General features: G+C 38.6%; 1 protein-coding gene across 3 annotated transcripts in view; it reads right to left on the bottom strand.

The window, feature by feature from the left end:
• ACSL6 (acyl-CoA synthetase long chain family member 6) overlaps window positions 1–25,943 on the bottom strand; it is a 116,093-nt gene that overhangs the window by 80,665 nt on the left and 9,485 nt on the right. For 2 of the 3 annotated variants that reach the window (XM_069091816.1, XM_069091814.1), the window contains exon 2: window positions 4,338–4,558. In XM_069091816.1, the coding sequence (XP_068947917.1) occupies window positions 4,338–4,532 (195 nt within the window). In that variant the 5' untranslated portion in view covers window positions 4,533–4,558. Of the gene's footprint in view, window positions 1–4,337; window positions 4,559–25,943 lie in introns of those variants that run through there. The other variant, XM_069091815.1, reaches the window with a different exon arrangement.

The raw sequence follows: 25,943 nt of genomic DNA, 5'->3' as shown, positions 1-25,943 counted from the left end.
CTCTGTCTGTCTCTCTCTCTCCCTTCTCTCTCTGTCTCTGTGTGTCTCTCTCTGTGTCTCTGTCTCTCTGTTTCTCCTCTCTCCCTCCCTTCTCTGTCTCTGTGTCTCTGTCTCTTCTCTCTCTCTCTCCCTTTTCTCTCTGTCTCTGTGTGTCTCTGTCTCTCCTTTCTCTATATGTGTCTCTTTCTCTCCTCTCTTTGTCTGTCTGTCTGTCTCTCTCTCACACACACACACACTGATCAGTTCCCATCAGTTTAATTATGATCTCTAAATAGATGACTCCCAAATCTATAACCCAACCTTAATATTTCTCCTGAGCTCCAGAGTCCCATAGCCTCAGTTGCCTATTGTATATTTTGAACACGATTCCCCAAGTCATGTCCAAATTCAACACGTCCTAAACTGAATTCATTATCTAACTCTTTTCTAAACTTCTCTATTTCTATTGAGTAAGGATGTCATCATCTTTATAATCATCTGAGTTCATGATTTTCAATCTGGAGGTGTTGTGAAACTCAACTGAGGCAATGGATTTAAAGCATTTCTGCAAACCTTAAAGCACTATACAAACACCAGTTTTTATCATCATTTTTAGCCTCTAGTCATCAGGCCTGGAGTCCTGATTATTTATTTATATTTATATATATTATATATAATTATATATAATATTTATATTCTTAATAATAATTCTCATCCAGTGATGACTTCATTTCCTGAACTTTTCTACTGCATTCCTGCTGAGCTCAAGAAATGTTTATAGAGCAATACAGGGATGTGCTGGTAATGCTGTAGCACTTAACAACCAGGTTCTCTGGGGGGCAAGAAAGCAAACACGCATGCTTTTAAGGTTAATCTACATTACTAACACTTTCTTAAGTCTGGACAACCAAAAAAACAATAATTCAAGCACAGATTTGTAGCCCTTTCTGGTGTACAAATGCTTACACTGAAAATTAAAAAATCAGCTCTTGCAAGCCATTTAGAGCTAGCTGCAACATATGCCTGCTTTCTCTCCCTTATCTAACATATCTAATCAATTACCATGTTTTCCTGGCTCTGGTTTTGCAGCATCGCTCGTGTTTTTCCTCTGTTCTCTAACACAGTCACTACCACAGTTCAGGCCTTCCTCAACTTTTATCTGGACTACTGGGAACACCTCCTAATTGATCTCCCTACCTCAAGTTTCTGCCTCCACATAGCGGTTACAGAGATATTCATAAAAGCCAGGTCTGATCGTGCCACTCTCACGCTCAGTAAACTTCCGCGCCTCCCTATTAATTCTAGAACCAAATTGAAATTTCTCTTTGGCACTTCATACCTTCACAATCTGACTCCAATTTATTTTCTAGCCTTATTGTATATTATTTCCTTATACATACTCCATGGCTTTCTTCCTGTTCCTCATAAAGGATGCTCTACTTTGCGTTTCCCGGCTTTTGTACTGACTATGCCCTAGATTGCATTCCCTCCTCATTTCAGCCTATTTGAACCCTTAATTGACTTCAAAGCTTAGCTTAAACATCAACTTATTTCACTGATCTCCTATAAGGGGTGGGGAACCTGAGGCCTCGAGGCCATCTATGGCCCTCTAGGTCCTCAAGTGCAGCCCTTTCATGGAATCCAAACTACACATTTGTTCTGGAAAACTTGGACTCAGTCCAAAGACTCTACCTGAGGATCTAGAAGGCCACATGTAAGGTTGCAGGTTCCCCATTCCTCCCCATTCTTTTCTTTTCTTTTTTGGTCTTTATTACTTTGTTTACTTTTAGTTTACAAGATTCATTACCACAATTCTTTGAGTTTCAAATTTTCTCTCCCTCCCTGCTCCCCCCCATGGTGGCATACAATCAAGTATAGTATCTGCAAATACTTTCACATTAGGCATTAGTCAGGTTATAAAGGATTGTAACAAATGGAATGAAGAATGGGAAAGAGGAAACAAAACCAAACGAGAAAACGAAAAAGGTCCTGCCCTAATTTCTCGTTATTCCCAATTACCTTTTATTTATTTTGTATACATTTATTTATGTTCATTTTCTTCTGTGATAGAATGTAATATCTTTAAGAGCTGGGGCTATTTCATTTTTGTATTTGTATTCCCAGTACTTAGCATAATGCTGATACATAAAAATTTCCATTACTAAATGTTTGTTAATTGATTGATTTCATTCAATCAATCTGCCTGCTATGCCATGACTTGGGCAGGGTGCATTAGGGTGCCAAATCTGAAAGGTGTTGATGGTTCTTGTAATACTTCACCAGTATGTAAACAACCAAGTTTACCACCTAGTTAGCTAGAATAGTTAAAACAGGAAGTTATCAGGGAGCTGGCTGGTCTGAACTGGGTCTTGCCCCATTCTATCCTTTCCCAATTTACCTGAGGGCATCCTTCCCAACACTTGCTCTGGCCAAGTTTGTGGTACTTGCCCTAAACGTGCACACTAGTTATATTTCTGGCCATTATTCCCTATGTTCTGCCTCCCAGTGTGATGTTAACTTCTCAGGTTGAATTTTTTCTCTGACTCATCTCAGTATCTTGGATTATGGTGTTTCAGAGAAATCCAGGTGCATTTATTATTCTTAAAAAAAAAAATCCCACTGGGGCAGCTAGGTGGCACAGTGAGTAAAGCGCTGACCATGGAGTCAGGAGGACCCAAGTTTGGTTCCGGCCTCAGACACTTAAACACCCACACAAAAAAACTAGCCGTGTAACCTTGGGCAAATTAATCTCACCAACTACTTACCATGGACTGCTATGCTAGGTGCTAGAGAACATATATTTAGCTTCGATAGGACACAATCCTGCTCTTATTAGGAGAGCAGCACACAAACACAGATAATTATAAATTACAATTAGATAATATATTATATGCTATGAATATATATAAATAACATATGACAAGGACATTAGAGATGTTCTTTGTGAAGGCCCGGCCTAGTCTACAAGCATGTATTTTCTTGGATCCTAATTCAGAGCCTACCCTTGTTTCATGAGGCTGTCTGTTCCCTAGCCTTAGTAATCTGCTGATCTCTGGCAGTCTTTGTAGGGGAGAGGCGCCCACATTAAAAATGACTAAGCCTTGTCCTAGTAGTGAAAGGTGAACTCTGACTAGGCTATCTGTTCTAAGATAAAGTGTCTTCAGTCCTGAGCCATGCTGCTCTCACACTCTAGCTACACTTCTGGGGGGGGGGGGGAACCTGTGACCTGGAGGTTGCATGTGACCCTGTAGGTCCTCAAGTGTGACTCTTTGAATCTAAACTTCACAGAACAAATCCTCTTAATAATAAAAGGCTTTGTTCTGCAAAACTTGGACTCAGTCAAAAAGCTGTACACAAGGACCTAAAGGCCATATGTGGTCTCGAGGCGACAGGTTCTCCACACCTGTTCTGGATCCTCTGCCACAATATTCTCTCTCTCACCCCCATCCGAAGTTGCTCCTGAGAGCGGGTGAAAGCCTTATTCCTCTGCCTCCATGGAGGTAGCCAGTGTGGAGGTTGTTGCCAGGCTGCCAATGAATTTCCCTCAGGAGCAGACAACTTGGTTCAATTTCCCTCAATTACCCAGGGGCACCCTGAGTTACTCTCCCCGAGAACCAAACAAACTAGAAGAGGAGTGTCAGGTGAAAACAATGGCAGGTTGTAACCATCCATCCATCCATCTATTCATTCGTTCAGCAAAATAAGAAACACTTACTGGGTGCTAGGGCTCATGTGAATCTTAGAAAGGACACGATTCCTGTTCTTCCTGGGACTTACATTTTAGTAGGGGAATAAGATACAAACATAGTTAATTCTGCATAATATTATATAAGGACATTAAAGAGAAAAGTGACGAAATTGTGAGGTTTGTGGCAGGAAGTTGTTGATTGAGGCAACTGCAGAGAAGGTGACATTTGATTTCGGATTTAAATGATGCTTAGCAAAACAAGCGAAGAGAAAGTCATTCTAGGAAGGCAGGACCAGAAACAGGGACAGCAGGTAAGAACGGAAGGCAGTCCCAGTCATACTGTCAGGGAGGGACTCGGGGTACCAGTGACAGTGAGAAGCAATAGGAATGGAAGACAATCCTAGTAACAGCCAGGGGGAAGCAGAGGAAGGGGGTAACAGCGGCAGACAAGAGCAATAGTAAATGATGACAGTAATAATTGAGTGGCAATATCAGCCAGTCACAAGAGTGGCAGTGTCAGGCAGTAACAGTGGTGAGCAGTACTACAACCTGTCATAACCAGCAGGATATGGTCGTGTGAGGCAAATACAGTAAGACCTGAAACTTTACCAATGCAAGAAAGCACAGAGCTTTCCTGAGCCCTCACCTATACTCTGGCCCCTAGTCTTACCTCTGCTTCTTCAGACTGCATCAGGAGGTCACATGGTGGTTTAACAGCTTTTGGCCGGTTTGCAAACCAATAAGCCAGCAGAGCAGCAAAGGCCCCGAAACCCACTAATGTGGTGGCTGGCAAATTACGCAAAAACTGGCTGAAGTCATCCAACTCTGGCAGACGCAGGCTCCTCAGGATCTCCTGGGCTTGCATCTTCTCCAAGATCGAAAGGGCAAACTCTGTAAGAGACCAAGACAATAATGAGCGTCAGGGTGCGCGAAGAGCTGGGGGAGAAGCAGACGGAGAGGAGAGGTGACCAAGGAGACAAGCTGGCAAATATGGAGCAAGTATACAGAGGATAGCACATACAGGAGCCTTTTACCTGCTGGACAGCAACTGCCAGGGGAGCTGGGTAACCTCGCCTCTAATCCCAGCAGCCTTACAAAACTGAAAACCAAAAGCCAGGGGTACCTTGAGGCTAGAAGTCAGTACATCCAAGTAAGCACTGATCCTGAAAGCCTGGTGAGGATAGGAAGGTTTCAGACTTCTGAAAGTCACCTTTCTTCCTAAGGCAAAGAGATTATAGGATGAAGGGAATGATCAGACTTTGTATTTGTTCTGATGTCTCTAGGGTTCTCTGGAGATCACATGACTCTCTGGGGGCAGTGGCTCTCTATGGAAAGATTCTGAGGGATTTGCACATTTGCCTCACACAAAGAGAGCTTAATATTCCATCATTAAACATACATTTGTTCAGATTTTCATTTCTTTAAGTCAATAAAGAATTTAACCCAGTAATTTTTGTCAGTGGTCCACCTAACTTCCACACCCCCAGTTTTTGAGTGGTTCTCACCACCTCACCCCTCCAACCCCTTAATATGGTAGAGGCTCACTTAAGTATCAATCTCCAGGGCATAGTTCAAAGGAACAGGATGAGGTCAGTGTTAGTAGCCCATATCATGTTTTCCTTGTATTTTCTGGCACAGGGAAGTAGTTAACTCATTCAATTCCTCAGTTACTCCATATGCAAGGTTGGAAAAAAGCCCTGTGCTGAGGATAGAGGAAAACAAGAATGTGGCAGCCCTTGGAGCCAGAGATCTGAGTAATGGATGTTACCAGTTACTGGCCATTTCCCTTCTATAAGGCTGAAGTATTGGGGTCTAGTCTTGGAAGTTTTAATGAAAAGTAAATCTTGGAAAGTTACTTCCTAATGCCCAAAACAAGTATATTCTTCTTTGCTTCTGTTTCACTGCACAAGTAAGAAAGGAATGACTGAGTGGGCCCTCCCTTTTCCATAGTAGCTCCCTATTACCTTATGCATAAAGTTCAAACTCTTTTGCCTGGTATTTAGGGCTCTCGAGTTCCCTGTTCTATCTTTACAAATTCTTTTGCTGCTTCTTCTACCTGCTGGCCCATGCTACAAACACAATGGATTACAATCTTTTCTTTGAAAGTACCCTGTGCTTTCTCATTCCCAGGCCTTTGCTTAGATTGTTCCCTACCATCAGCATTAAATGAAATTCATGACAATCATGGAACATAGTGCCAGGTAATTTGAGTAACCCAACCCAGTTGGACCCAGAGGGACTCTGGGGAAGGGGGAGGGGGAGGCAACTGAGATGTCAAGCTTTTAGATTCCTGGGAAGTACTGACGTGGGTGAGAAATGCTTTGCTCAGGTAGTGGAATAAAGGGGAATATACTATGGATTAATTCTGATCCAACCTTATACCATTGATGGAAACTTGTTCAAAAGTGAAAAAATTCATGCTTCTGACTGATGTGCAAACATTGGTGAGGCTATAGGTTAGTGTGAACAGCAAGAAAGAAACTTCAGAGTAGAAACACCCTGATCTGCTCAGTATTTGAGCTACAATGTTCTGATTATAGAGAGACTGAAATAACTCTCTTCTGCCATACTGGGATTTCTCTATCCTAGTCTCCAACATATCTACAAAAATGGTGTTAAGGTCACCACCTTCTGGGAGCTGGAGAGAGCTATAGAGGGAATAATGATTGCCTGCTGGCAGCTAGGGAGAGGGACTTCCAGCAAAGGCAACTATGAAAAAGTAGTAGCTAAGTTTAGCTCTATTGGGAAACACCCCCAGAAAAATGAAGAGCAGCAGATTAAATAAAACCAGAGAGGAAACACCAGTGAGCTTCCCTGTCCCACTTCAGACTATACCAACAGAAAGTCCAAAGTCTTTGGACGTTCTACTTTAGGAGACATGCCAAAGGGACAGGTCAGTAGCCAGCATGATATCTAGAGAGGACAAGCCAGGAGATAAGGTCTGAAACCACAGAATGCCCAGTAGGTGACTGAGCAATGAAACAGACACTGGCGAGGTCATGTCATTCCTGCCCTCCCCTCCATTTGAGCTCTGAGGTAGAACAGAGTGCATCCCATGAACCTCCCTCTTACTTGAACCAAGCAAAGGAAGGCTAAACATAGAGTTTGGCACAGAAATGCATTTAAGTCAATAGGTAAATAGACAGATACAGGGAATTGTGAGGAGGATTTAAGAGTAAGGATAGAGTTAGAGAGGGTAAAGTCAAAGGAAAAACAAAATTTGACAATGAAGGGTTAATGATAAGTAGTGAATTAAATGAAGAGAAAGCAAGGATAAGAACCACTGACCTAGATGTGGCTAAGTGAGTAGAGGCAAGTCAGAAGAGTGGGATCAGACCATGCCAAGCATAGATTCCTAGAGTTGATCACATTGCCTTTCTTTCTCCACATTTTTCTTTTTAAAGAGGAAGTTGGTAGAGAGAGAAGAAATACTATACGAGGATATAATGGAAAGAAAAATATATCTAGCAAATGTGTAACAATGAATGTCAATGAGATGAATTCACTCATAAAGTGAAGTGTAGCTGATGAATTAGTAATCAGAACACAAAAATATATTGTTTAAACAAACACATTTGAAAAACAAAGATTCAGAGTTAAGATGAGGGACTGAAGTAGAATCTGTTATACCCAGGAGAATAAAAAAAAAAAACAAGAATAATAATCATGATCTTAGACAAGACAATAATAAAGGACTTCACTAAAAGAACTAAGGAAAATTACATCAGGGGAAACAACATTATATTTAAAGATATTGTAGGTAGTGAATATATCAATAAGAAGTGTGTGTGTGTGCGTGTGCAGATGCGTGTGTGTGTGTGTGTGTGTGTGTACCAAGTGACATAGTATCTAAGTACTTAAAGGAAAAACTAATCAAACAAATTGCAAGATAAAGAGAAAGCAAAACTATAATCACTGGAAACTTCAATGTTCCCCTTTAAGACCTAGATAAATCTAACAAAAAAATAAATAAGAAAAAAAAAGACCTAAGCTAGAGAGGGCTGCCATACGTACAATGTGCAGAGCACCTATAAGAGGCAATGTCTGCTGGGAGATCCTACCTAATACAAGACTATAAGTGACTGGGGAAACAGTTGCTCATTATTGTTCATATTCTCCATGAGATCTGAAAAGAACTATATTTGTTCATTGACTTGTAAATAAATTTTTTCTTGAGTTTTCTGAGTTCTGCATTGGTGACAATACAGTGTATATATATATATATAATAACAAAGTACCTAGATTTTCTGGGTTCTTTCAACAAACCTGGGACATAAACAATCCCTCAAAGCAGTGATGTCAAATTCATATTGAAATGGTGGCCACTAAACCATATATAAATATCCCTGTAGGTTCATACTGACTTAGAAAACCACATATACTTGTATTTTAGAAATTTATTTTAAAAATATTTCCCAGTCACATTTTAATCTGGTTTGGTACTTGGGAGTGTTATGGGGCTACAGTGAGGCTCATAGGCTCACAACTCTGCCCCAAAATATACCCAGTTACTTATTTTTTTCTTATGTTTTAAAATTATTTATTTATTTTTAGCATTCATTAAAAACTGTTTTTTGATTCTAAATGCTGTCCTCCCTCTCCAACCCCTGCCCCACCCACTGGGAAGGTAAGCAACATGATACCCATTATACATGCGAAGTCATGCAAAACATATTTCTATATTAGTCATATTGCAAAATAAAATAAAAATAAAGAAAGTTAAAAAACAATATGCTTCAATGTTCACTCAGAGTTCATTAATTCTCCCTCTGGAGGTATTTCTCATCATGAGTCCTGAATTGTTTTGGATCACTGTATTGATCAAGTCTTTCACAGTTGATCTGCCTTATAATATTGTTCTTACTGTGTATGCTGTTCTCCTGGTTCTGCTCACTTCACTTTGCATGAGTTCATATTAAATCTTTTAAGGTTTTTCTGAAATCATCCTGCTTGCCATTTCTTATAGCACTATAGTACTCCATTACAATCACATAACACAGGTACTTCTTGTCATATGAAAGCCTCTGACATGAGATTATATACCCATTTTTATTACTCACCAAAAAATTATTGAGCATTTATTGGGTATAAAGCACAATATTGTGGATTGGAAATATAAAGATGAAAACTCACCTGGTTCTTCCCCAAGGCAAGAGGGAAGAATGTATGGAACATACTCGGACAAGAATAGCTACTGGTAGGGAGTCAGATTCTGATCAGACCAGAAGGAATCCCCAGAAGGAATGAGGAAACCCTAATCTCCATCAGGTCAAAAGTCTGTGTGTTTCTGTTTATGACCACAGTGATTTGGGCACCTGCGCTCAGAAAAGCTTTCTGCCTCTATCCTTCTTCATGTCTCTTGTGTAAGGCTTGTGTTTCATTCTGTTTACCCTGGTTTCTTAGTAAAATTTCTCTTCTAAAACTTCCAGTCACTTGTGGGTTCATCAAGGGAATGGAGCAGGTGTTTAATGAGCAAGGTCAATAATTATGGACTTTAGTCAATACAGAGAAAGGAACAGGGCCCCTGGCGGCTGGGACAAGCTTCGGTGGGGTAGGAAAGGAGGAGAGCAGAGAGTGAGTAGAAATCCAGAAGAAAAAGATGGTTGAGCCATTCCTTCACAGAATGGGGTAGTATTGGTAGAAATAGTAGAAGGAGGAGGAGAAAGAGAAGAGGAAGAGGAGGAGGAGGAGGAAGAGGAAGAGGAAGACAAGAGGAAGAGGAGGAGGGGTAACCATACTAACAATGTGCTTGCTGTGTGCCAGGCACTGTACTGAGTGCTTTGCAGTTTATTGTCCCATTCAATCCCCCACAACAATCCTGTGAGGCAGGTGCTGTTATTATCTCCATTTTATACACCAGGGAACTAAGGCAAACAGGTTGAGTGGCTTGCCCAGGGTCACACAGCTAGTAAGTATGTGAGGCTGGATTTGAACTTGCCCCTTCCTATCTATAAACCCAGTGCTTTATTCATTTCACCTTCTATTGTGAGTAAAATAAACTTCCTGCAGTTCTGCTGGCCACAAAATTCTCTTCTTTGATAGTAAGCTGTAACTAATAATGCTTGTACTTGGGGAAAGTACTACAAAATGTGCTTCGGGGCAAAGAAAAATTCAGTTGAAGAAAGGGGGTGGATCTCAGGACACAAGGCCCCACAGGGGAGAGACTGCACATATGACCCTGTGGTGAGAAGAGGGAGTAGGTATCCAAGTCTTAGCCTCAGTCAGGGGAAGAGAATTTACCTGGGGGTGTGGCTATGAGGGCTTATTTATTATTCCTCTTAAGTCGGTATTAAGTGCAGTTGCTTCTACTTAAAGAATACAAATATCAACACTCACTCTCTAAATCTTAGCACCCAGAGATGAAGTTCTAGTTTCTTTACCATGAGTCCTAAAACTGGAACAATGCAGCCCATGAATAGAAGACCAGTTCATGTTTTCTTCCACCCACATCCACAGAGGAGAAATTGTACCCTAATTGGATGAATGAGGCCTGGTGCTGTGAGCACTTCACACTGAGGCTGAGACTGGAACACTAGTTATATGTGTGTGTATTTACTGTTCTCTCAAAGGCTATTGTTTCCTCTATTGATTTGGGTGAGGGAGGAAAGAACCCTACAGGAGAGAGCCCTAAGTGCACAAAGGGGGAAGAGAAGTGAATTCTCTGTCATTAAAGAACAAACAATAACGACTTAAAGGGAATCCCTTCTAGATAACCAAACCTTGGCATTAATATGTCTTATTAATTGCTTTCATGTTGCTGAACCTTTACATTCTCAACTTTAACAAAGCAACTTAAGGATTTGTAATCCCAATATAACCCCCCTCAAAATATTTCAATGCAAAACTTTTTCTTAAAAAAAAAAAAAGGGTGGCTAGGTGGTGCAGTGAGTGCAGCACCAGCTGGCCCTGGAGTCAGGAGAACCTGAGTTCAAATCTGACCTCAGACACTTAACACAAAAACTAGCTGTGTGGCCTTGGGCAAGTTACTTAATCCCAATTGCTCTCAAAAAAAAAAAAAGGATATATCATAGAAAATGCTGGACTATTATACAAAAAAAAAAAAACATTGAGAGACTGTATATCCACAAATTAATTTTCTAGATAAGCCAAGCATTATTTTTGAAGATAAAGGTGGTGCACAGGAATTTTGAGATTTTCTAGTGAGTAAAGGCAAAACTGAAGCAGCATTTGACATATAAAATCGGTAAGAATGATACATGGGTGATTCCCCATTTCCTTCTCCAGCTCATTTTACAAATGAGGCCAACAGAGTTAAATGACTTGCCCAGGGTCCATAGAGGTTAAATGATTAAATGATTTGCTCAAAGTAGCTCCACTAACAAATAACAGAACTGGAATTTGAACCCAAATCCTCTGACTCCAAATTCAGTACACTTGCTATCAAACTGCACTGCCTGTACTTACACAAGGTAATCTTTTATAATGCCACTTACATCCTGTATTATCCCTGGTTTCTTCATATGTTAAATGCCGATACTCCCACTTAGGGAGTGTGGTTTTGGTGACCTTAAAGGTCCCTTTGTATTCTAAATCCATGATCCCATGTCCCCATCAAGTGGTCCAATAATCCAGATTTCTTGGATACTTCTAGAGAAAGTAAAGTTACTAATTCCTGAGACAATCCTTAATACTTCTGTATAGCTCTAATAAGTAAGAATTTCTTCTTATGTTAAGGATCAATCGGCTTTTCTCCAACTTAACTAGTCTTTGGTGCTAAGCAGAGCAAGTCTAAGACTTCTTCCTCATGAAAGCCCTTCAGATATTTGAAGATGACACGTCACATCTAAATCTTCTCTTCTCCGAGTTAAACAATGCCAATTCCTTTTATTAGGCCCTTCATTCTCCTGGTGACTCTCATGTCCTCTCTAAAGTTTGGTGCTTAAAACTGAACCTAATATTGATAATCTGAACATGTTAGAATAAAACAAGATTATCACCCAGCATTCTCTGGACGCTACGTATTTTTAAATGCCCACTGATTTCATTCGCTTTTTTGAATGCCATATTTTATTGTTGACTCACTGAACATAAAAGTACCTTGAAAAAACTCTCAGATCTTTGTCACAAGAACTGCTGTATAGGTAGGCCTCTTGTCTTTCTGAAATTGATTTTAAAATGATTTGAGTGAAATACTTCACATGCATTGCTATTAAATTACAACTTACCACTGTATATTCAATCCATCATTCTAGCCTAGAAAGATTCTTCTTATAATGTAATACAGAGTGTGAGTGGCTTTTGCTTTCAACTTTGTGTCATATGAAGATTTTAGAAGCATGCCACCTCTATCACTTCATCCAAGTCACTGATAAAAATGTTGAATAGCCCAGTGCCAAAGATACAGCCCTGAAGGATATTCTCCTAAACACTTCTTCCAAGTTAACACTGATCCATTCATTGTACACAGTAACAGTAATATTGTACAATGATGAACTGTGAATGCCTTAACTCTTCTCAGCAATACAATGATCCAAGACAATTCCAAAGGACTCATGATGAAAAATGCTATCTAACTCTGGAAAAAGAACTGATGGAATATAAATGCAGTTTAAAACATGATTTTTAAACTTTCTTTTTTTTTCCTTGGGGTTTTTTGGGAGTCTATGTTTTCTTTCACAACATGAGTCACATGAAATTAAGTTTTACATGACTGCATACAACCTATATCAAATTGCTTGCTTTCTCAAAGGGTGCAGACAAGGAATGAAAGAACTTGGAACTCAAAGTTCAAAAGAAAAGAATGTTAAAATTGATTTTACATGTAATTTGAAAAGATATTAATTTTTTTAAAAATTAAAAAAACCCACTGATTGACTAATAGCTGCTTTTTGAGTCTAGTCATTCTGAATTCTCCGACCTGTACTTCACCTAGCTCAGTGATTTCATACACAAACAGAATAAAGTCCCCACTGGTCACAAAATGATTAGAAAATATCAAATTAACATATATACCCATATATATGTATTATATTGAATTTTTATCTTACTAAACATCTCAATTACATTTTAATATGGTTTGGGCGGCAGGGAAGAATTTTGCTACTCCTGGGAGTCCTCAAGTTTGAAACCTCTGATCTCGTCAAAATTTCTTCATTTTGTACACAAGGAGAGTATGACTTCTGTCAAACGGTCTGCTAAAGTCTAGACAGTTATATCTATAGGATTCCCTTAAACTATCACCTACAATAATGTTGATCTTAAACTAGAAACATAAAACATCAAAGACAGCTGAAGGCTTGCTTACTATTTCCTTTCTTAGCTTGGATTTATATTCCCTGTTAACCATTGTGGTTCTGTGTCTTCCCTCCATCATTCATGATTGACTTACCCACCCTAAGCATAAGCCCCATGCTTTCTTTGTTCTGTTCTCTTTTTCCCAATATAGGTAAAACAAAAGTCCTTTTTCTTGTTCTTGGCATTCATTAATTCTGCTTATTCTGTGCGTCAGGAATCCTCATGGGATCACACCACTCTTTGTATTCATCTACCATTACCTTGCCCTGGTTTCCATCTTCTAACTGAGAGGCAGTAGGATAGAGTCTACATTTGAGGTTAAGAAGACCTAGGTTTAAGTACTGCTTAATATATTTATTAGCTATGCAACCCTAGCAAAATCTGAATTGCAGTTTTGTTAAATGTCTGAATCCCAGTTTGTTAAAATGGGAGTAATCTGTAGTACTTACCTTACAAGGTTATGAGAATCAAATAAACTAATGTATATCAGATGCAAGAACACTAGCTTTGAAATCAGAGGAATTAGATTCAAATCCTTCCTTTGTAATTTACTAGCAGTGTCATCTTGGGTAAATCGGTTAATCTCTCTGGGCCTCAGTTTACCCATCTGAAATGAGGGGGTTGGACTACATAGCTTCTTAAGGATCCTTGTAGCTTAAAATCTATATTGCTATGAAAAGCACCTTAGGATTCACAACAGCAAAAAACTAGAAACAAGCTATGTGTCCAGTGATTGAGGAATAGTGGGAAAATGTGTGGTATGATATACTATTATTGTATCCTAATACATTATAAATATAAAGAATACAAAAAAACAAAAGAGCAATATACATATTGACCATAAATAGATAAATAATAATAACAGTAATAAAAATCTAGAAAAATTACGAAGACAAAAAAAGTTTGGGAAGAAACATAGAAACAGGATGATTTTGCATTACATTGTTAAAGCTAATCTATCATTTAAGAAAACTTAATAAGTCAATCAGTACAATAGATTAGTTATACAACATACAGAAGCAAACAAACACAAAACCCTAGTGGCTAATCAACCCTAAGACTCCAGTTACTAGGCTAAGAACTCACTACTCCACAAAAACTGCTCGAAAGATTGTAAAGCAGTCTGGCAGAACTAGGTATAGACTGTCATCTCATGCTAAAACATGTTGAGATAAAGTGAAATCATAAACAAATTAGAAGGTCAAGGAAGAAATTATCTGTCGTGTCTATAAATAAGGAGAGAATTCATGACCAAAGAACAAAGAGGATCAGAGAAGATAAAATGCATAATTTTTGATTACATAAAATGTAAAAGTTTATTTTACCCCCCACAAACAAATTTAACATAGTAAAAATTAGAAAGGAAGCAGGTAATTGGGGAAAAATAAATAAAACCCTCATTTCCACATATGTAGGAAATGGATTTATAATTTTAAGAATAAGAATAATTACCCAAATTGATAAGTGGACAAATGATGTGAATTAGCCATTTTATAAGGAAAGTACACAAGTTATCAATAAAAACATGAAAAAAAATGCTAACAAGTAGAAAATGCAAATTAAAGTACTCAGCCTCTTAAGGATCCTTCTAGCTTAAAATCTATATTGCTTACCCTTCAGATTAGAAAAGCTGACAAAAATGAAAATGATGAGTGTTATTCTGTGGGAAAATAGTTGCATTAATACACTGTTGGTGGAGTTATAAGTAGGTCCAGCAATTCTGAAAAGCAATTTGGAACTATACTTCCAAAGTTATTAAATTGTGCATTTCTTTTGAATTATACCACTACTTGGCCTATCCCCCAAAGAAATCAAAGAAAGAGGAAAAAGGACCCACATGTACACAACAATTCCTTTGTGGTGCCTATAAACTGGGGAACTGATGAACAAATTATAGTATGTGAATACAATGGAATACTATTGTGCTGTTCAGCAAAGATGGTGCAAATTCAGAGAAACCTGGAAATACTTTTATAAACTGATACAGAGTGAAGTAAGCAGAAACAACAGAACAATTTATACAATAACAACATTAAAAAGGGAAATAATTTTGAAAACTTGATCTGATCAATATGATGACCAGCCATGATTTCAGAACACCCCATGATTATAAATACCTCCTGACAGAGAGATGATGGACTCAGGGTTCAGGCTAAGACGTACATTTTTGGACATGGCCAATGTAGGAAATACTGAGAAAAGGGAAATGGATAAAGACTGACTCAGAAGATCATAATTTCCTACTAACTACATTAATCAGTATAAAACAACCAAGCAAAGAGGACAAAAGAACCCAGAAATCCCCACGCCAGAAAATCCTTAGCCTTCTTGCCAAGTAAAGAGATATGGCAACTAAGGGTAAGACAATTTTAAAATATAAACTTATTTGAAAAACAGTAGAGGATGTTGACCAGAGATTATAAGCAGTATAACTTTACTGAGCAGTCTTTAGACTGGTGAAAGGCAGAACAAGTCTTCAGAAAGTTGAACAGGAGACTCACCTAAGCAAGGTGATTCCAAGAGCAAGTATGGATGAAACTGGAAAGAAAATACACAGATGGGAGAAACGAAAGGTTTCCAATTTTTTTTATATATTCATGTGCATCCCTGATGATGCTGGACCAGCACTTCTGTACCACAACATCTCAGCACGGGGTGTGTCACAGAAAGAGATAAAAACAGTACTTAAGGAGATGATACCTGGGAAAACAGCTGGACCAGACCAGTTATGCATAGAAGAAAACTGCTGGAGTGACAGAACCGTGAAGGCATCTTAGATCACTTAGAATGTGATATCCTGTGGATTTCAAAGGGGGAGAGGATGCTAAGTGACGGTGGTAGGAAGAGGATCTAGAAATGGCAAAAAAATATTACTTCTCCTAGCACAATGTGTCTCTAGTAATGAGAAGGGTTGACATGACTAGAGAAGGCAGTAAAGGATATGGTGTCTTTAGGAAAAAGTCAAGTTTTCATGAGACGATGAAACCTTGAATCTATTACATTAGCTCACTTTTTAAATATATATCTATATATATGTATATACATACATTATAGATACATATATATTACATTTATTGTGACAGTACCAACCTTGCCTTGCTTTGTATGTGATCCCTTTTAAACATCTTTCTGCTTTTCTCTGTACTTTTTTTAAAAGTTTCACTGGCAATCTTTTCCGTTGATCATGACCCACACATTTCCCTTCAACTTACTATGTAAAAATTAAAGCCCTCCCTTGTAACAAACAAGTGCAATTAACAAAAACAAGTTTGTTTTATATTGGTTGTGTCTGAAAAAATGTCTATCTTATTTCAAACCTACAATCCATCACCTCAGTACCAAGAGGAAATAGGCATGTTTCATCATTAATCTTCACGAATCCCAACTGGTCAGTTCATTGATCAGTTCTTTAAGTCTTTCAAAGATATTTTCCTTTACAAAGTTGCGGTCATTGTATAAAAAGCTTTCCTGGTTCCGATCACTTTCCTCAGCATTATTTCCTACAAGTCTTCCCAGAACTTAAATATTTCATAATTCCCCCACCTATCTTGGATTTCAGACCTTAATTAGAGAAATTTGCTACAAATACTTTTCCTAGTTTACTGTTTCCATTCTAATTTTAGTTACATTGACTTGTACAAAACATTTTTAGTTACGTGTAATAAAAAAGAATCTCATTCACAAAAACATCTTACCAAAACAATGGCAAAAGTAAACAAGTCAGGACTACTACCCATTTTCTCCAACTTCTCCAACCTCTCAAAACTCTGTGAAATAAGAATAATGCACAAGAGGTAAAGCAATTACAGTTGTCTCCATGGGCTAAAACATCAAGAACCCCGATGAGGCAACAACCTCACAAAATGATAGCAGAGAAGGCCAATCCCTAATACATAACTTGCTCACTTAGCACCTCCTGCCTGACCAGCTGCTATGCTTGGGCAGGCTCCACAAACAGATCAATGGCTTTGTATTCTGAGAACCATTTAGCAAAATGACCCTGCTATTGGCAGTTTCTAACAGTACAACCTTATGCCACTGCCCTCACCCCAAGATTCCATAGGAAAAAGCAAGAGAATTCAATTCTCCCCTCTTTAACCCTTGTGCTGAGGAGGTTAAAGAAGCAGAAATGATCTCCTCATGGTGGCAAACTCAGAAGAGACCAAATAGAGATCTTAAAATAATACAATCTCAACAAAGGAAAGGGAACCACTAAAGAAAAAACTCCTGGTCACAGGAAAATTCTATCAAACTTAAATTTAAAGAAGAATTAGTACCAATGATATCTGTAAAGGACTTAGCCCAGTTACTACTTACCACAGCCCATTTACTACCACGTAGTAAATACGTAATAATTATTTCCAGTTTCCTTCCTTCCAATAATATACAATACATTACCAAAAATTAAGAAAGAAACTCTAACACCTCCTTTTAGAAGATAAATCTAGTCCTAATATCTAGATTAAGGAATGATAAAGCATAGCAGGAAAAGTATAAGTGGATATAATTTATATCAATTCAGAAATTTTAAATAGAGTCCTGTCAAACACCTCAAGGAATTCATCCAAGGAATCATTCATTATAACCAAGTTGTATTTATACCAGAGATGCAAGGATGGTTCAACATTAGAAAACAATCAATGTAATCAATCACATTAAAAACACAAATATACCAAACCACATGATTATCTTAAAAGTAGAAAAAGTCTTTAACAAAGAGCAACACCTATTTATGCTGAAACAAAACAAAACCATATTAATATAGGCATAGAGGGAAGTATTTAACATAACAAAAAGTATCTACCACCCCAAGCAAGAATCTTATATAATAAGCAGACAACACAAGCCTTTCCAATAATCACAGAAGTAAAGAAAGCATGCCCATTCTCCCCACTATATTATTTGATATAGTTCTAGAAATGTAAGCAATATCAATATGACAGGAGAAAAGAAATGCAAGGTATAAAAGAGATCTAAGGGAAGACAGAACTATTTGTTGATAACAAAACCTAAGAAATCAGCAGATACTAATGAAAAAAATTAATAGCATCAGCAAAACTACAGGCTAAAGAATTCTGGGGAATTGCCACAGAAATCAACAGCATTTTTATATTAATAATAACAAAATGTAGGAGGCAATAACATAAAAAGATATCTCATTCAAAATAACTACAAAATGCATAAAATATTTGGATAACAATTTGCCAAAGCATACAAAATATTTATATACATTAAATTATGAAATATTCCTTAAAGAAATAGAAAAAAAAAACTTAACTAACTTAACCAAAAGCTAACTAACTTCACGTCACTAGAGGACTATTTAGTGCTAATGGCTGGGATATGCCAATATAATAAAAATGACAATACTACCTAATTTAATTTATAGGTTTAATGCTATTCTAATCAAATCATCAAAGGGATAGTTTACAAAACTTAACAAAACAATAATAAAATTCATTTAGAGAAGGAAAAGAGCTAAAATATCAAGGGAAATAATGAAAAGAATAAAGTTGAAAGAGGACACACTTCCAGACCTCACAATATATCTGTAAAGCATCAAAACCATTTAGTATCAGTTAAAAATAGAATAGTAAGTCAATGGAACAGACTAGACAAGGGACAATCAGAAATGGAATGTGACAACTCAGTAATTGATAAACTCCAAAACATAATTACTCTGCATCTGCTAAAAATCTACTGGGAAAACTAGAAAAACAGTCTGGTAGAAATCAGACTTTGACCATCAGCTTCTGCTTTATTCTACAATAAATTCTAAATGGATACTTTCATATTAAATATCATGCTAGAAAGAATTAGAAGAGTAGATTACATACCTTTCATACCTATGGGTAGAAGACATAGTCTTAACAAAACGAAGGACAGAGACAATGACAAAGAATAAAATAGATGATGCTGATTACATGAAACTGAAAAGCTTCTGCAAAGAGAAAGCTAATGATGCTAGGATGAAAAGGAAAGCAGTTGAATTGGGGAAAAAGATATCATATATCTCATCTAAAGGCTTGGTTTTTAAGATAGACAACTAACATATAATATATGCATATATAAATATATTATATACATACATATATCTATGTATATACACATTCACATACACGCCAAAATGCATTCTCCAAGTGCCCAAAAGATATACATAATTCAAAAGAAGAATTCCATTAACAACTATAATAAAAGAATGTTCCAAATCATTAATAATAAGCAAAATACAAATTAAAACAAAATCGAGATTTCACTTTACTCTCAGCAAATTGGCAAAGCAACAAAAGATGAGAATAGTCAATGCTGAAGGGGTTGTGGAAGATACAGACACATCTGAATGAATGAATACATGCAACTATTTGCAAAGCAATTTGCTATTATACAAATAAAGTGATTAAAATGTCAGCTTTGAGGGAAGTATAGTGAATATTGCTCTGCCATCCCCATCTTTTCTCTGGCTGTAGTCAGGAAATAAGAGGAAGCCAAAGGCAAGAAGTGTTTAATGATTGTTGGGGAAAGCACACAGCTTTGAAGTCAAGGGGATAGCTACTTTTCAGATTTTTGGAATCTAAATTTCAGGAATCAGTGCAGTGCAGATGACTATTTCAGAAACATGTCTTTTGTAAGACAGATCAATTCTACTCTGAATGAAGGAAAAACTTTGGGATAGACACATGATGTGACTGGTTTGAATGACTGAATTTTATCCCTTCAGTTACTCTAATTACCACTGTCCAACATGGCCTAGCAGCATATGTCTCTTCTACTGAATAAGACTCTACTTTCCTAGAGGCTAGGTCTTTTACCAGTCATTGTGTTTACATACCATCATACCCCTACATCAGCCCCGGACTCAACTTGTCCTGACTACAGGATGTCTGGCAGAAGACATGGTTAGAAGACATAGAAGACATGGGTTAGAAACTGACTAGAGGCAGCGACCTGGTACAGTGAGTGCATAGGTATATCAGCAATGCCATATTCACAATGCCTATGGAGATTACAAACATGCTGATATAATTATCCATTACAAAATATGTCATGCTTGCCATATGGGGAAATAAACTAGAAAATTTATTAAGATACCAAAAGACTGAGTCCCAAAACCAGAAAGTGAAAGCCATCAGAGTAGTTATGACATTGGCACAGGTAGATAAAGTAGAAAGCACCCACATTTTCAAGCCTTTAAAACAGAACAGGCTACCTCAGGCAAAGGTCCTCCTCTCCCCACTCACAGCAACCACCCAGCGTCTGGGAAGCGCGCTCCCAGCAGCTCCGGCCCCTGGCAGTCCTCAGCAGGAGTCCTTAGCAGAAATTCTGGCTAAGTCAAAAAGGGCTTCGCGCTGCCGCTGCCTCTGCTAGCCACTGCAGGAACTCTAGCTTGGCTTCCGCTTCCTCTTGCTCCACCCCTTCCTGCTACGTCAGCAAGTCCAACAGGGCATGGAAGATCTTTAAATCCTATAACCCTTACAATAGGACACTGGATCTAGGGTCAGGAAGGCCTGAGTTCAAATCTCAACCTCTGACAATTATTAGTGTATGACCCTGGGTAATTCACTTAACTTCTGTTTGCCTCAGTTTCCTCATCTGTAAAACAGAGGTAATAATAACACCTTACTCCCAGGGCTGTTGTGAGGATCAAATGAGATAATGTTTGTAAAGAACTTAACACAGTTCCTGGCACATAGTAAGCACTATATAAATGTTAGATATTATTTAAAAGGAAGTAAAATTATTTTGATCACATATCTATTTTTTAGACCTAGAAATGGAGGCCCACAGAGAAGTATTTTTTTTTTTTGCCTTTTGGAGGGCAATTGGGGTTAAGTAACTTGCCCAAGGTTACACAGCCAGTTTTTTTGTGTGGGTGTTAAGTGTCTGAGGCCTGAACCCAACTCAGGTCCTCCTGACTCCGGGGCTAGCACTTTACTCACTGCGTCACCTAGCTGCCCAAGAGAAGCATTCTTTATCTAAATTCAGTGAGTAATAATGATAAGCTCACATTTGTGCAGTATGTTAAGATTTACAAAGAACTTTTCTCATAACATTGTGAGCTACGTAGTAGAAATATAAACTTCAATTTATAGATAAGGAAACTGAGACCCAAAGTGACTTATCCAAGGTCACAGCAACAGTAAAAATTAGAGACAATATTCAAACCCAGGCTGTCTGATGCCAAGTTCAACTATTATACAACATGGTATTACATACCCAGAACCCAAACTTTCCTTCCCCAGAAAATACAGGATAGGGAGAACAGCACCAGAACTGGAGTCAGCAGCTGGGTTTGAGTCTAGAACTGCCACTTTCTAGAGGTGGGAGAATAGGTCAACCAAATCCATTTTGGGTCCTAGCTTCTTCTTCTGTAAAATGACTTGGTTAAACTAGATGATCTCTTAGATTCCTTCCTGCTCTGGGATTCAATGATCTTCTGAAACTAGGAGACTGAAAAGCAGAAATGCTCCTAGATAAGACATAGACAGGAGTGCACAAGATGCCTTTTGATGTCAGTCCCCTGCATCTCTGAGATTCTAAGGTGGCGCCCAGCAAAGGTCTGACCACACCAGCAGCCGCCAGATGCCTTATCTCAGAAATGACTGGATGTTGGCATCCCACGTACTGACGGCACCAAGAACTATGGTGGTCATCTCAAGTGACCTGATACTTAGGACTACTTTAAAGGGCTACAGTATTCCATGAAGGGCTGTCAAAGGTGCGGTTCTATGGCAACCACCTTTACTATTTTACCTACAACCCTGCATTGCCCCTTTTATAAGGTTCTAGGTATATAAGGTTGACTATTATTCATAGGTCCAGGTAGCAGCTCAACTAGCAATAATGGAACAAGCAGAGGAGTCAAAGAGTTTAAGTCTGGGGATAGGTCACAGCATGGCCCACTTCATGTCCCATCCTCCTCTTTTTTTTTTTTTTGGAGGGGCAAGGCAAGGTAATTGGAGTTAAGTGATTTGCCCAAGGTCACACAGTAGGTCAAGTGTCTGAGGCCAGATTTTAACTCAGGTCCTCCTGACTCTAGGGCCGGTGCTCTATTCACTACACCACCTAGCTGCCCTCCCCCCATTCTCTTCTTGTAAGAGATATAGCTTGGGGAGGGTCTTAAGTGATGTGGCAAACATGTATGAACTTAGCTTGGAAATCTTTAATAGCTCCTTATTGGCATTTAGGTGGTACAGGAGATAGAGAGCTAAAGCAACAGTCAGGAAGACCCGAGTTAAAATTCAGCCTCATATACTTATTAGTGCTACCTTGGTCAAGTCATTTAACCTCTACTTGCCTCAGTTTTCTTGATTGTAAATGGGGATAATAACGAGATAATGTTTGTAAAGTTTCTGGCATGTACTAGATGCTATAGAAATGCATTTCTTCATCATTATTATAATTGGCTAAGAAGTGGGCGGGTGACAAACAGGTGTTTAAGGATAATTATTCTGGCATCTATAAAATAGAAGGAAAAGAAGAACAATAAATACATATAATTAAGAAAAACAAATTTCCACACCGGCCATCGCCAAAAATGTATGTATTACCATAACCTTGCTACGAGGAGATAGACAGCCTTATTCATCACTGGTTCTCTAAAATCATGGCTTGTTTCATAGTTTTCTGTTTGTTTTTAAGCCTTTCAAAGTTGCCCGTCTTTAGTTGTTACTTTACAAACTCTTCTCTCGATTCTGTTGACTTCGTTCTGCATCATGTCTTCCCACGTTTAGCTGCTATTTCTTATTTCATTAGCACCTATAATTTGTTTAGTCAATCCACAATTGATGAGAATCTCCTTAGTATCCAAGGGGAGGTGGGAGAGAAAAAGGAATACTAATTAAAAATAATCAATATATTATTAGATGAGAGTGAGAGTAGAGGCAAGAAGACACTCTAAGGAAGTTATTGGAATAATCAAGGCAGGTAATAATGCGGTCAGTGGAAATAGAGAGGAGTGAACGTATGCCAAAGACACTGTGAAAAAGGAAGAAATAGAACTTGGTAACTGACTGGATATGAGAGGCAAATGAGAGTGAAGTACCAGGGATAAGCACAAGATTATGAACTTGGGAAGTAGTATGAACGCTGGTGCCATAGACAGAAAGAACACAGTTTAGAAGGAAGAGGAGGTGTGGGGATGTGGAAGGGGAATGCTTGATCTTAGACATACTGAATTTAAGGTAACAGGACATCCAACTTAAAATGCCTTAGAAGCACTCAGAAGTAGTAATAGTAGCTAACATTTGTTTGGGACAGCTAGATGGTTCAATTCATAAGAGTGCTGAGCCTAGAGTCAGGAAGACTCATCTTCCTGAGTTCAAATCTGGCCTCAGACACTTACTAACTGTACAAGTCACTTACCCCCGTTTGCCTCAGTTTCCTCATCTGTAAAATGAACTGGACAAGCAAATGGCAAACCACTCCGGTGTCTCTGCCAACAAAACCCCAAATGCAGTCGTGAAGAGTCAGACACGACCGGGACAACTGAACAACATTTATATGGCATGCTTTAAGATTTGGAAAATGCTTCACAGACATTCCTCCAATTTACACTCACAACAGCCCTGGGGAGTAGGGGCCAATCCTCATCGCACAAATGAGGAAAGTAAGGCAGAAAGGGGTCAAGTAAGTTGCCCAGATCACACAGCTTGTAAATGTCAGAGCAGGGATCTGAACTCAAGTCTTCCTGACTCCAGGTCCAGAGCTGCCTGCTCAATACAGGTCTGTAGCTCAAAGAGGAAGTCAGTGCTAAATGCAATTCCTTTCCCAGTCCTGCTAGATGCTACTAGTGTAATTGTAGGAAAGTCCTTTTCCTCTCTGCTCTGACTCCCCTTTTCTCCCCTCACTTTCCTTCTTTGTGAAAAAAAGAGGGTGGGCTTGATAATTGCTAAGGTCCCTTTCACCTTTGCCATTTTGGGATGCACTTAAACTCTTCTTAGGGAAAAGCAACTAATGGAGGAGCCAGGTTTCCAGTTGAGACATGAAGATATGGTTCATGTGCCATCCGGGAAATCACAGACTGCAAGGTGAAGGGCGACCCCAGGGAGCAACCTGAAACAAGCCTTCCTGCTAATGGGGTCAAGGGGCTCTTCTTACAAACAGGAGCTCCTTGGCAGCATCCCATGAGTGTCTCCTTTTGAAAATCTGACAATGGCAAGCCTCCAGGTTGGGGGAGGCAAGCTAGTTCAAACTAATCCTAACTGTGGGACGCTGAAGTGATTAAAACATTTGTTTTTCAGTGGTAACATAAGCCTCTTAAACCTGAATCCCTTTGTGTATGAATGGAAATTTAGAGAAGCCTCATAGGAATGCCTGGAATTCAGGAAGTAGAATCTGAGGCTAGGAAAACTGCTTCTGCAGCCCCCAATCATGACAGCCCCAAAACTGGTCAGTCTCAGCTCTTAGTGAAGAATACTGGTCAGAGGAAGGTTCAGAGGGGGCTGGGAGAGATGGGATTAGAGGAGCCTCTTTCCCAGATATCTATGGTATATCTGGGATTAGGCATATTAGGTATCTGCTGACAATGGCCGCAATATGTTCTTGCACACCCTCCATCCCGTTATCTTTCTGCTTTCCTCATGATTCAGTTCACTCTCAAAATCTTTCCTGCAACTGCCACCTTGAATTTGTAACATTTTCAAGAACATTAATTTAGGGAGGGACTGGGTAGTCTAATTCTCTTCCTCTTCCCTCCTCCCACCCCCACTCCTACTCCCCCCATTTTATAGGTGAGAAAACTAAAGTACAGAAAACACAAGTGGTAAAACTGGGAATCAAGTTCAGGTCCCCTGACTCCAAATCTAATTAATATTAGTTTCAAAGCACCAAGTAGCCATTGTTGTATGTTCAAACACTGCAAAATAAGTAGCCCTATCAGTCCTTTCTTAACTTCCCTCAGTTCTCACAGGGATACAGCTGGTTCTTAGGCCTTAAAAATCACCCTCTCTTTGCCTCCCTCTCACTATCTCATTACAGCCCAAAATGCTGAGGGAACCATGCTAACAAGCAAGTAGACGTGCTAAATAGCCTCCCAGAAAGAGCCAGTGTGGGGCCGAGTAGCCTTGGACAGATCACTTAACTTCTGGGTATTCTAGACGACTCTTTAAGACTATATGCTGCAGCACAGGTACTGATTATCATTAGCAGAGAGAGAATTCCCCTTTGTACCAATGTAATCAAAGGTCAGAGTTAGTATTTAGCAGATTGGGAATATAAACTTTGTGCCTTCTGCTTCTTACTACCTGTTCCTCCTGGACTATGGAGTGAGTCAGAGTCTTCTGATGAGACAAAATTTTGTTGTTTGCATTCTAATCCATAAATGGTCAGGGCCGGAAGAACTGTCATTTAAGAGAATCCTCTCCCTGACGTGGTTTCTGAATGGAAAGTCAGCAGAGGACTGGCTGTGAATCTGCTTCATTATCACCTATAACAGATTTAAAGCTTGTGGAAAGTCTCTTAAAGGCTGCCTACTTCAAACCATTGCATTGAGTCTTCAGGTTTCTTAATGCAACAAGTTTTTTTTTTTTAACTTTTAAAAAATGTTAATTTTTTTTCAACTAACAAATAATATTTTTCTCCCACTTTCCCATGACATTAAAAAAAATAAAAACAAAATCTTAAAAAAAAAAAACACCACCAAATCTGCATAGTCAAGCAAAAATAAAAAATACATTCCTGCATTGGCCATGTCCAAAAAACATATTTCCTTTCTGTACCCTAAGTTCCTCATGTCTTTGTCTGTGGTAACATGCTTCATAACTGGTCCTCTGGAATTATTATTATTCATTCTTTTATGCTATCCTTCTGGAGAAGATGAAGAAATGCTGTTTTATTATAAAGTTGCTTATCTTTACAATGTTTTTTTATTATACATCATTTCCCTGGTTTACCTCACTTTATTCGGCATAAAAGTGTTTACAGTTTTTTTTTCTGAAACTGTCCCCTTCGTAATGTCTTAAAACACAGTAGTATTCCATTTCTTTCATTTACTATGGTTCATGGTGATTTCAACCAGCTCTTA

Source organism: Petaurus breviceps, unplaced genomic scaffold (genome assembly GCF_028583685.1).
Source record: "Petaurus breviceps papuanus isolate PSGF00001 unplaced genomic scaffold, PetGlider_PUasm1.0 189, whole genome shotgun sequence".
NCBI classification, from domain to species: Eukaryota; Metazoa; Chordata; class Mammalia; order Diprotodontia; family Petauridae; genus Petaurus; species Petaurus breviceps.
This window is presented reverse-complemented; position numbering and strand designations above follow the sequence as displayed.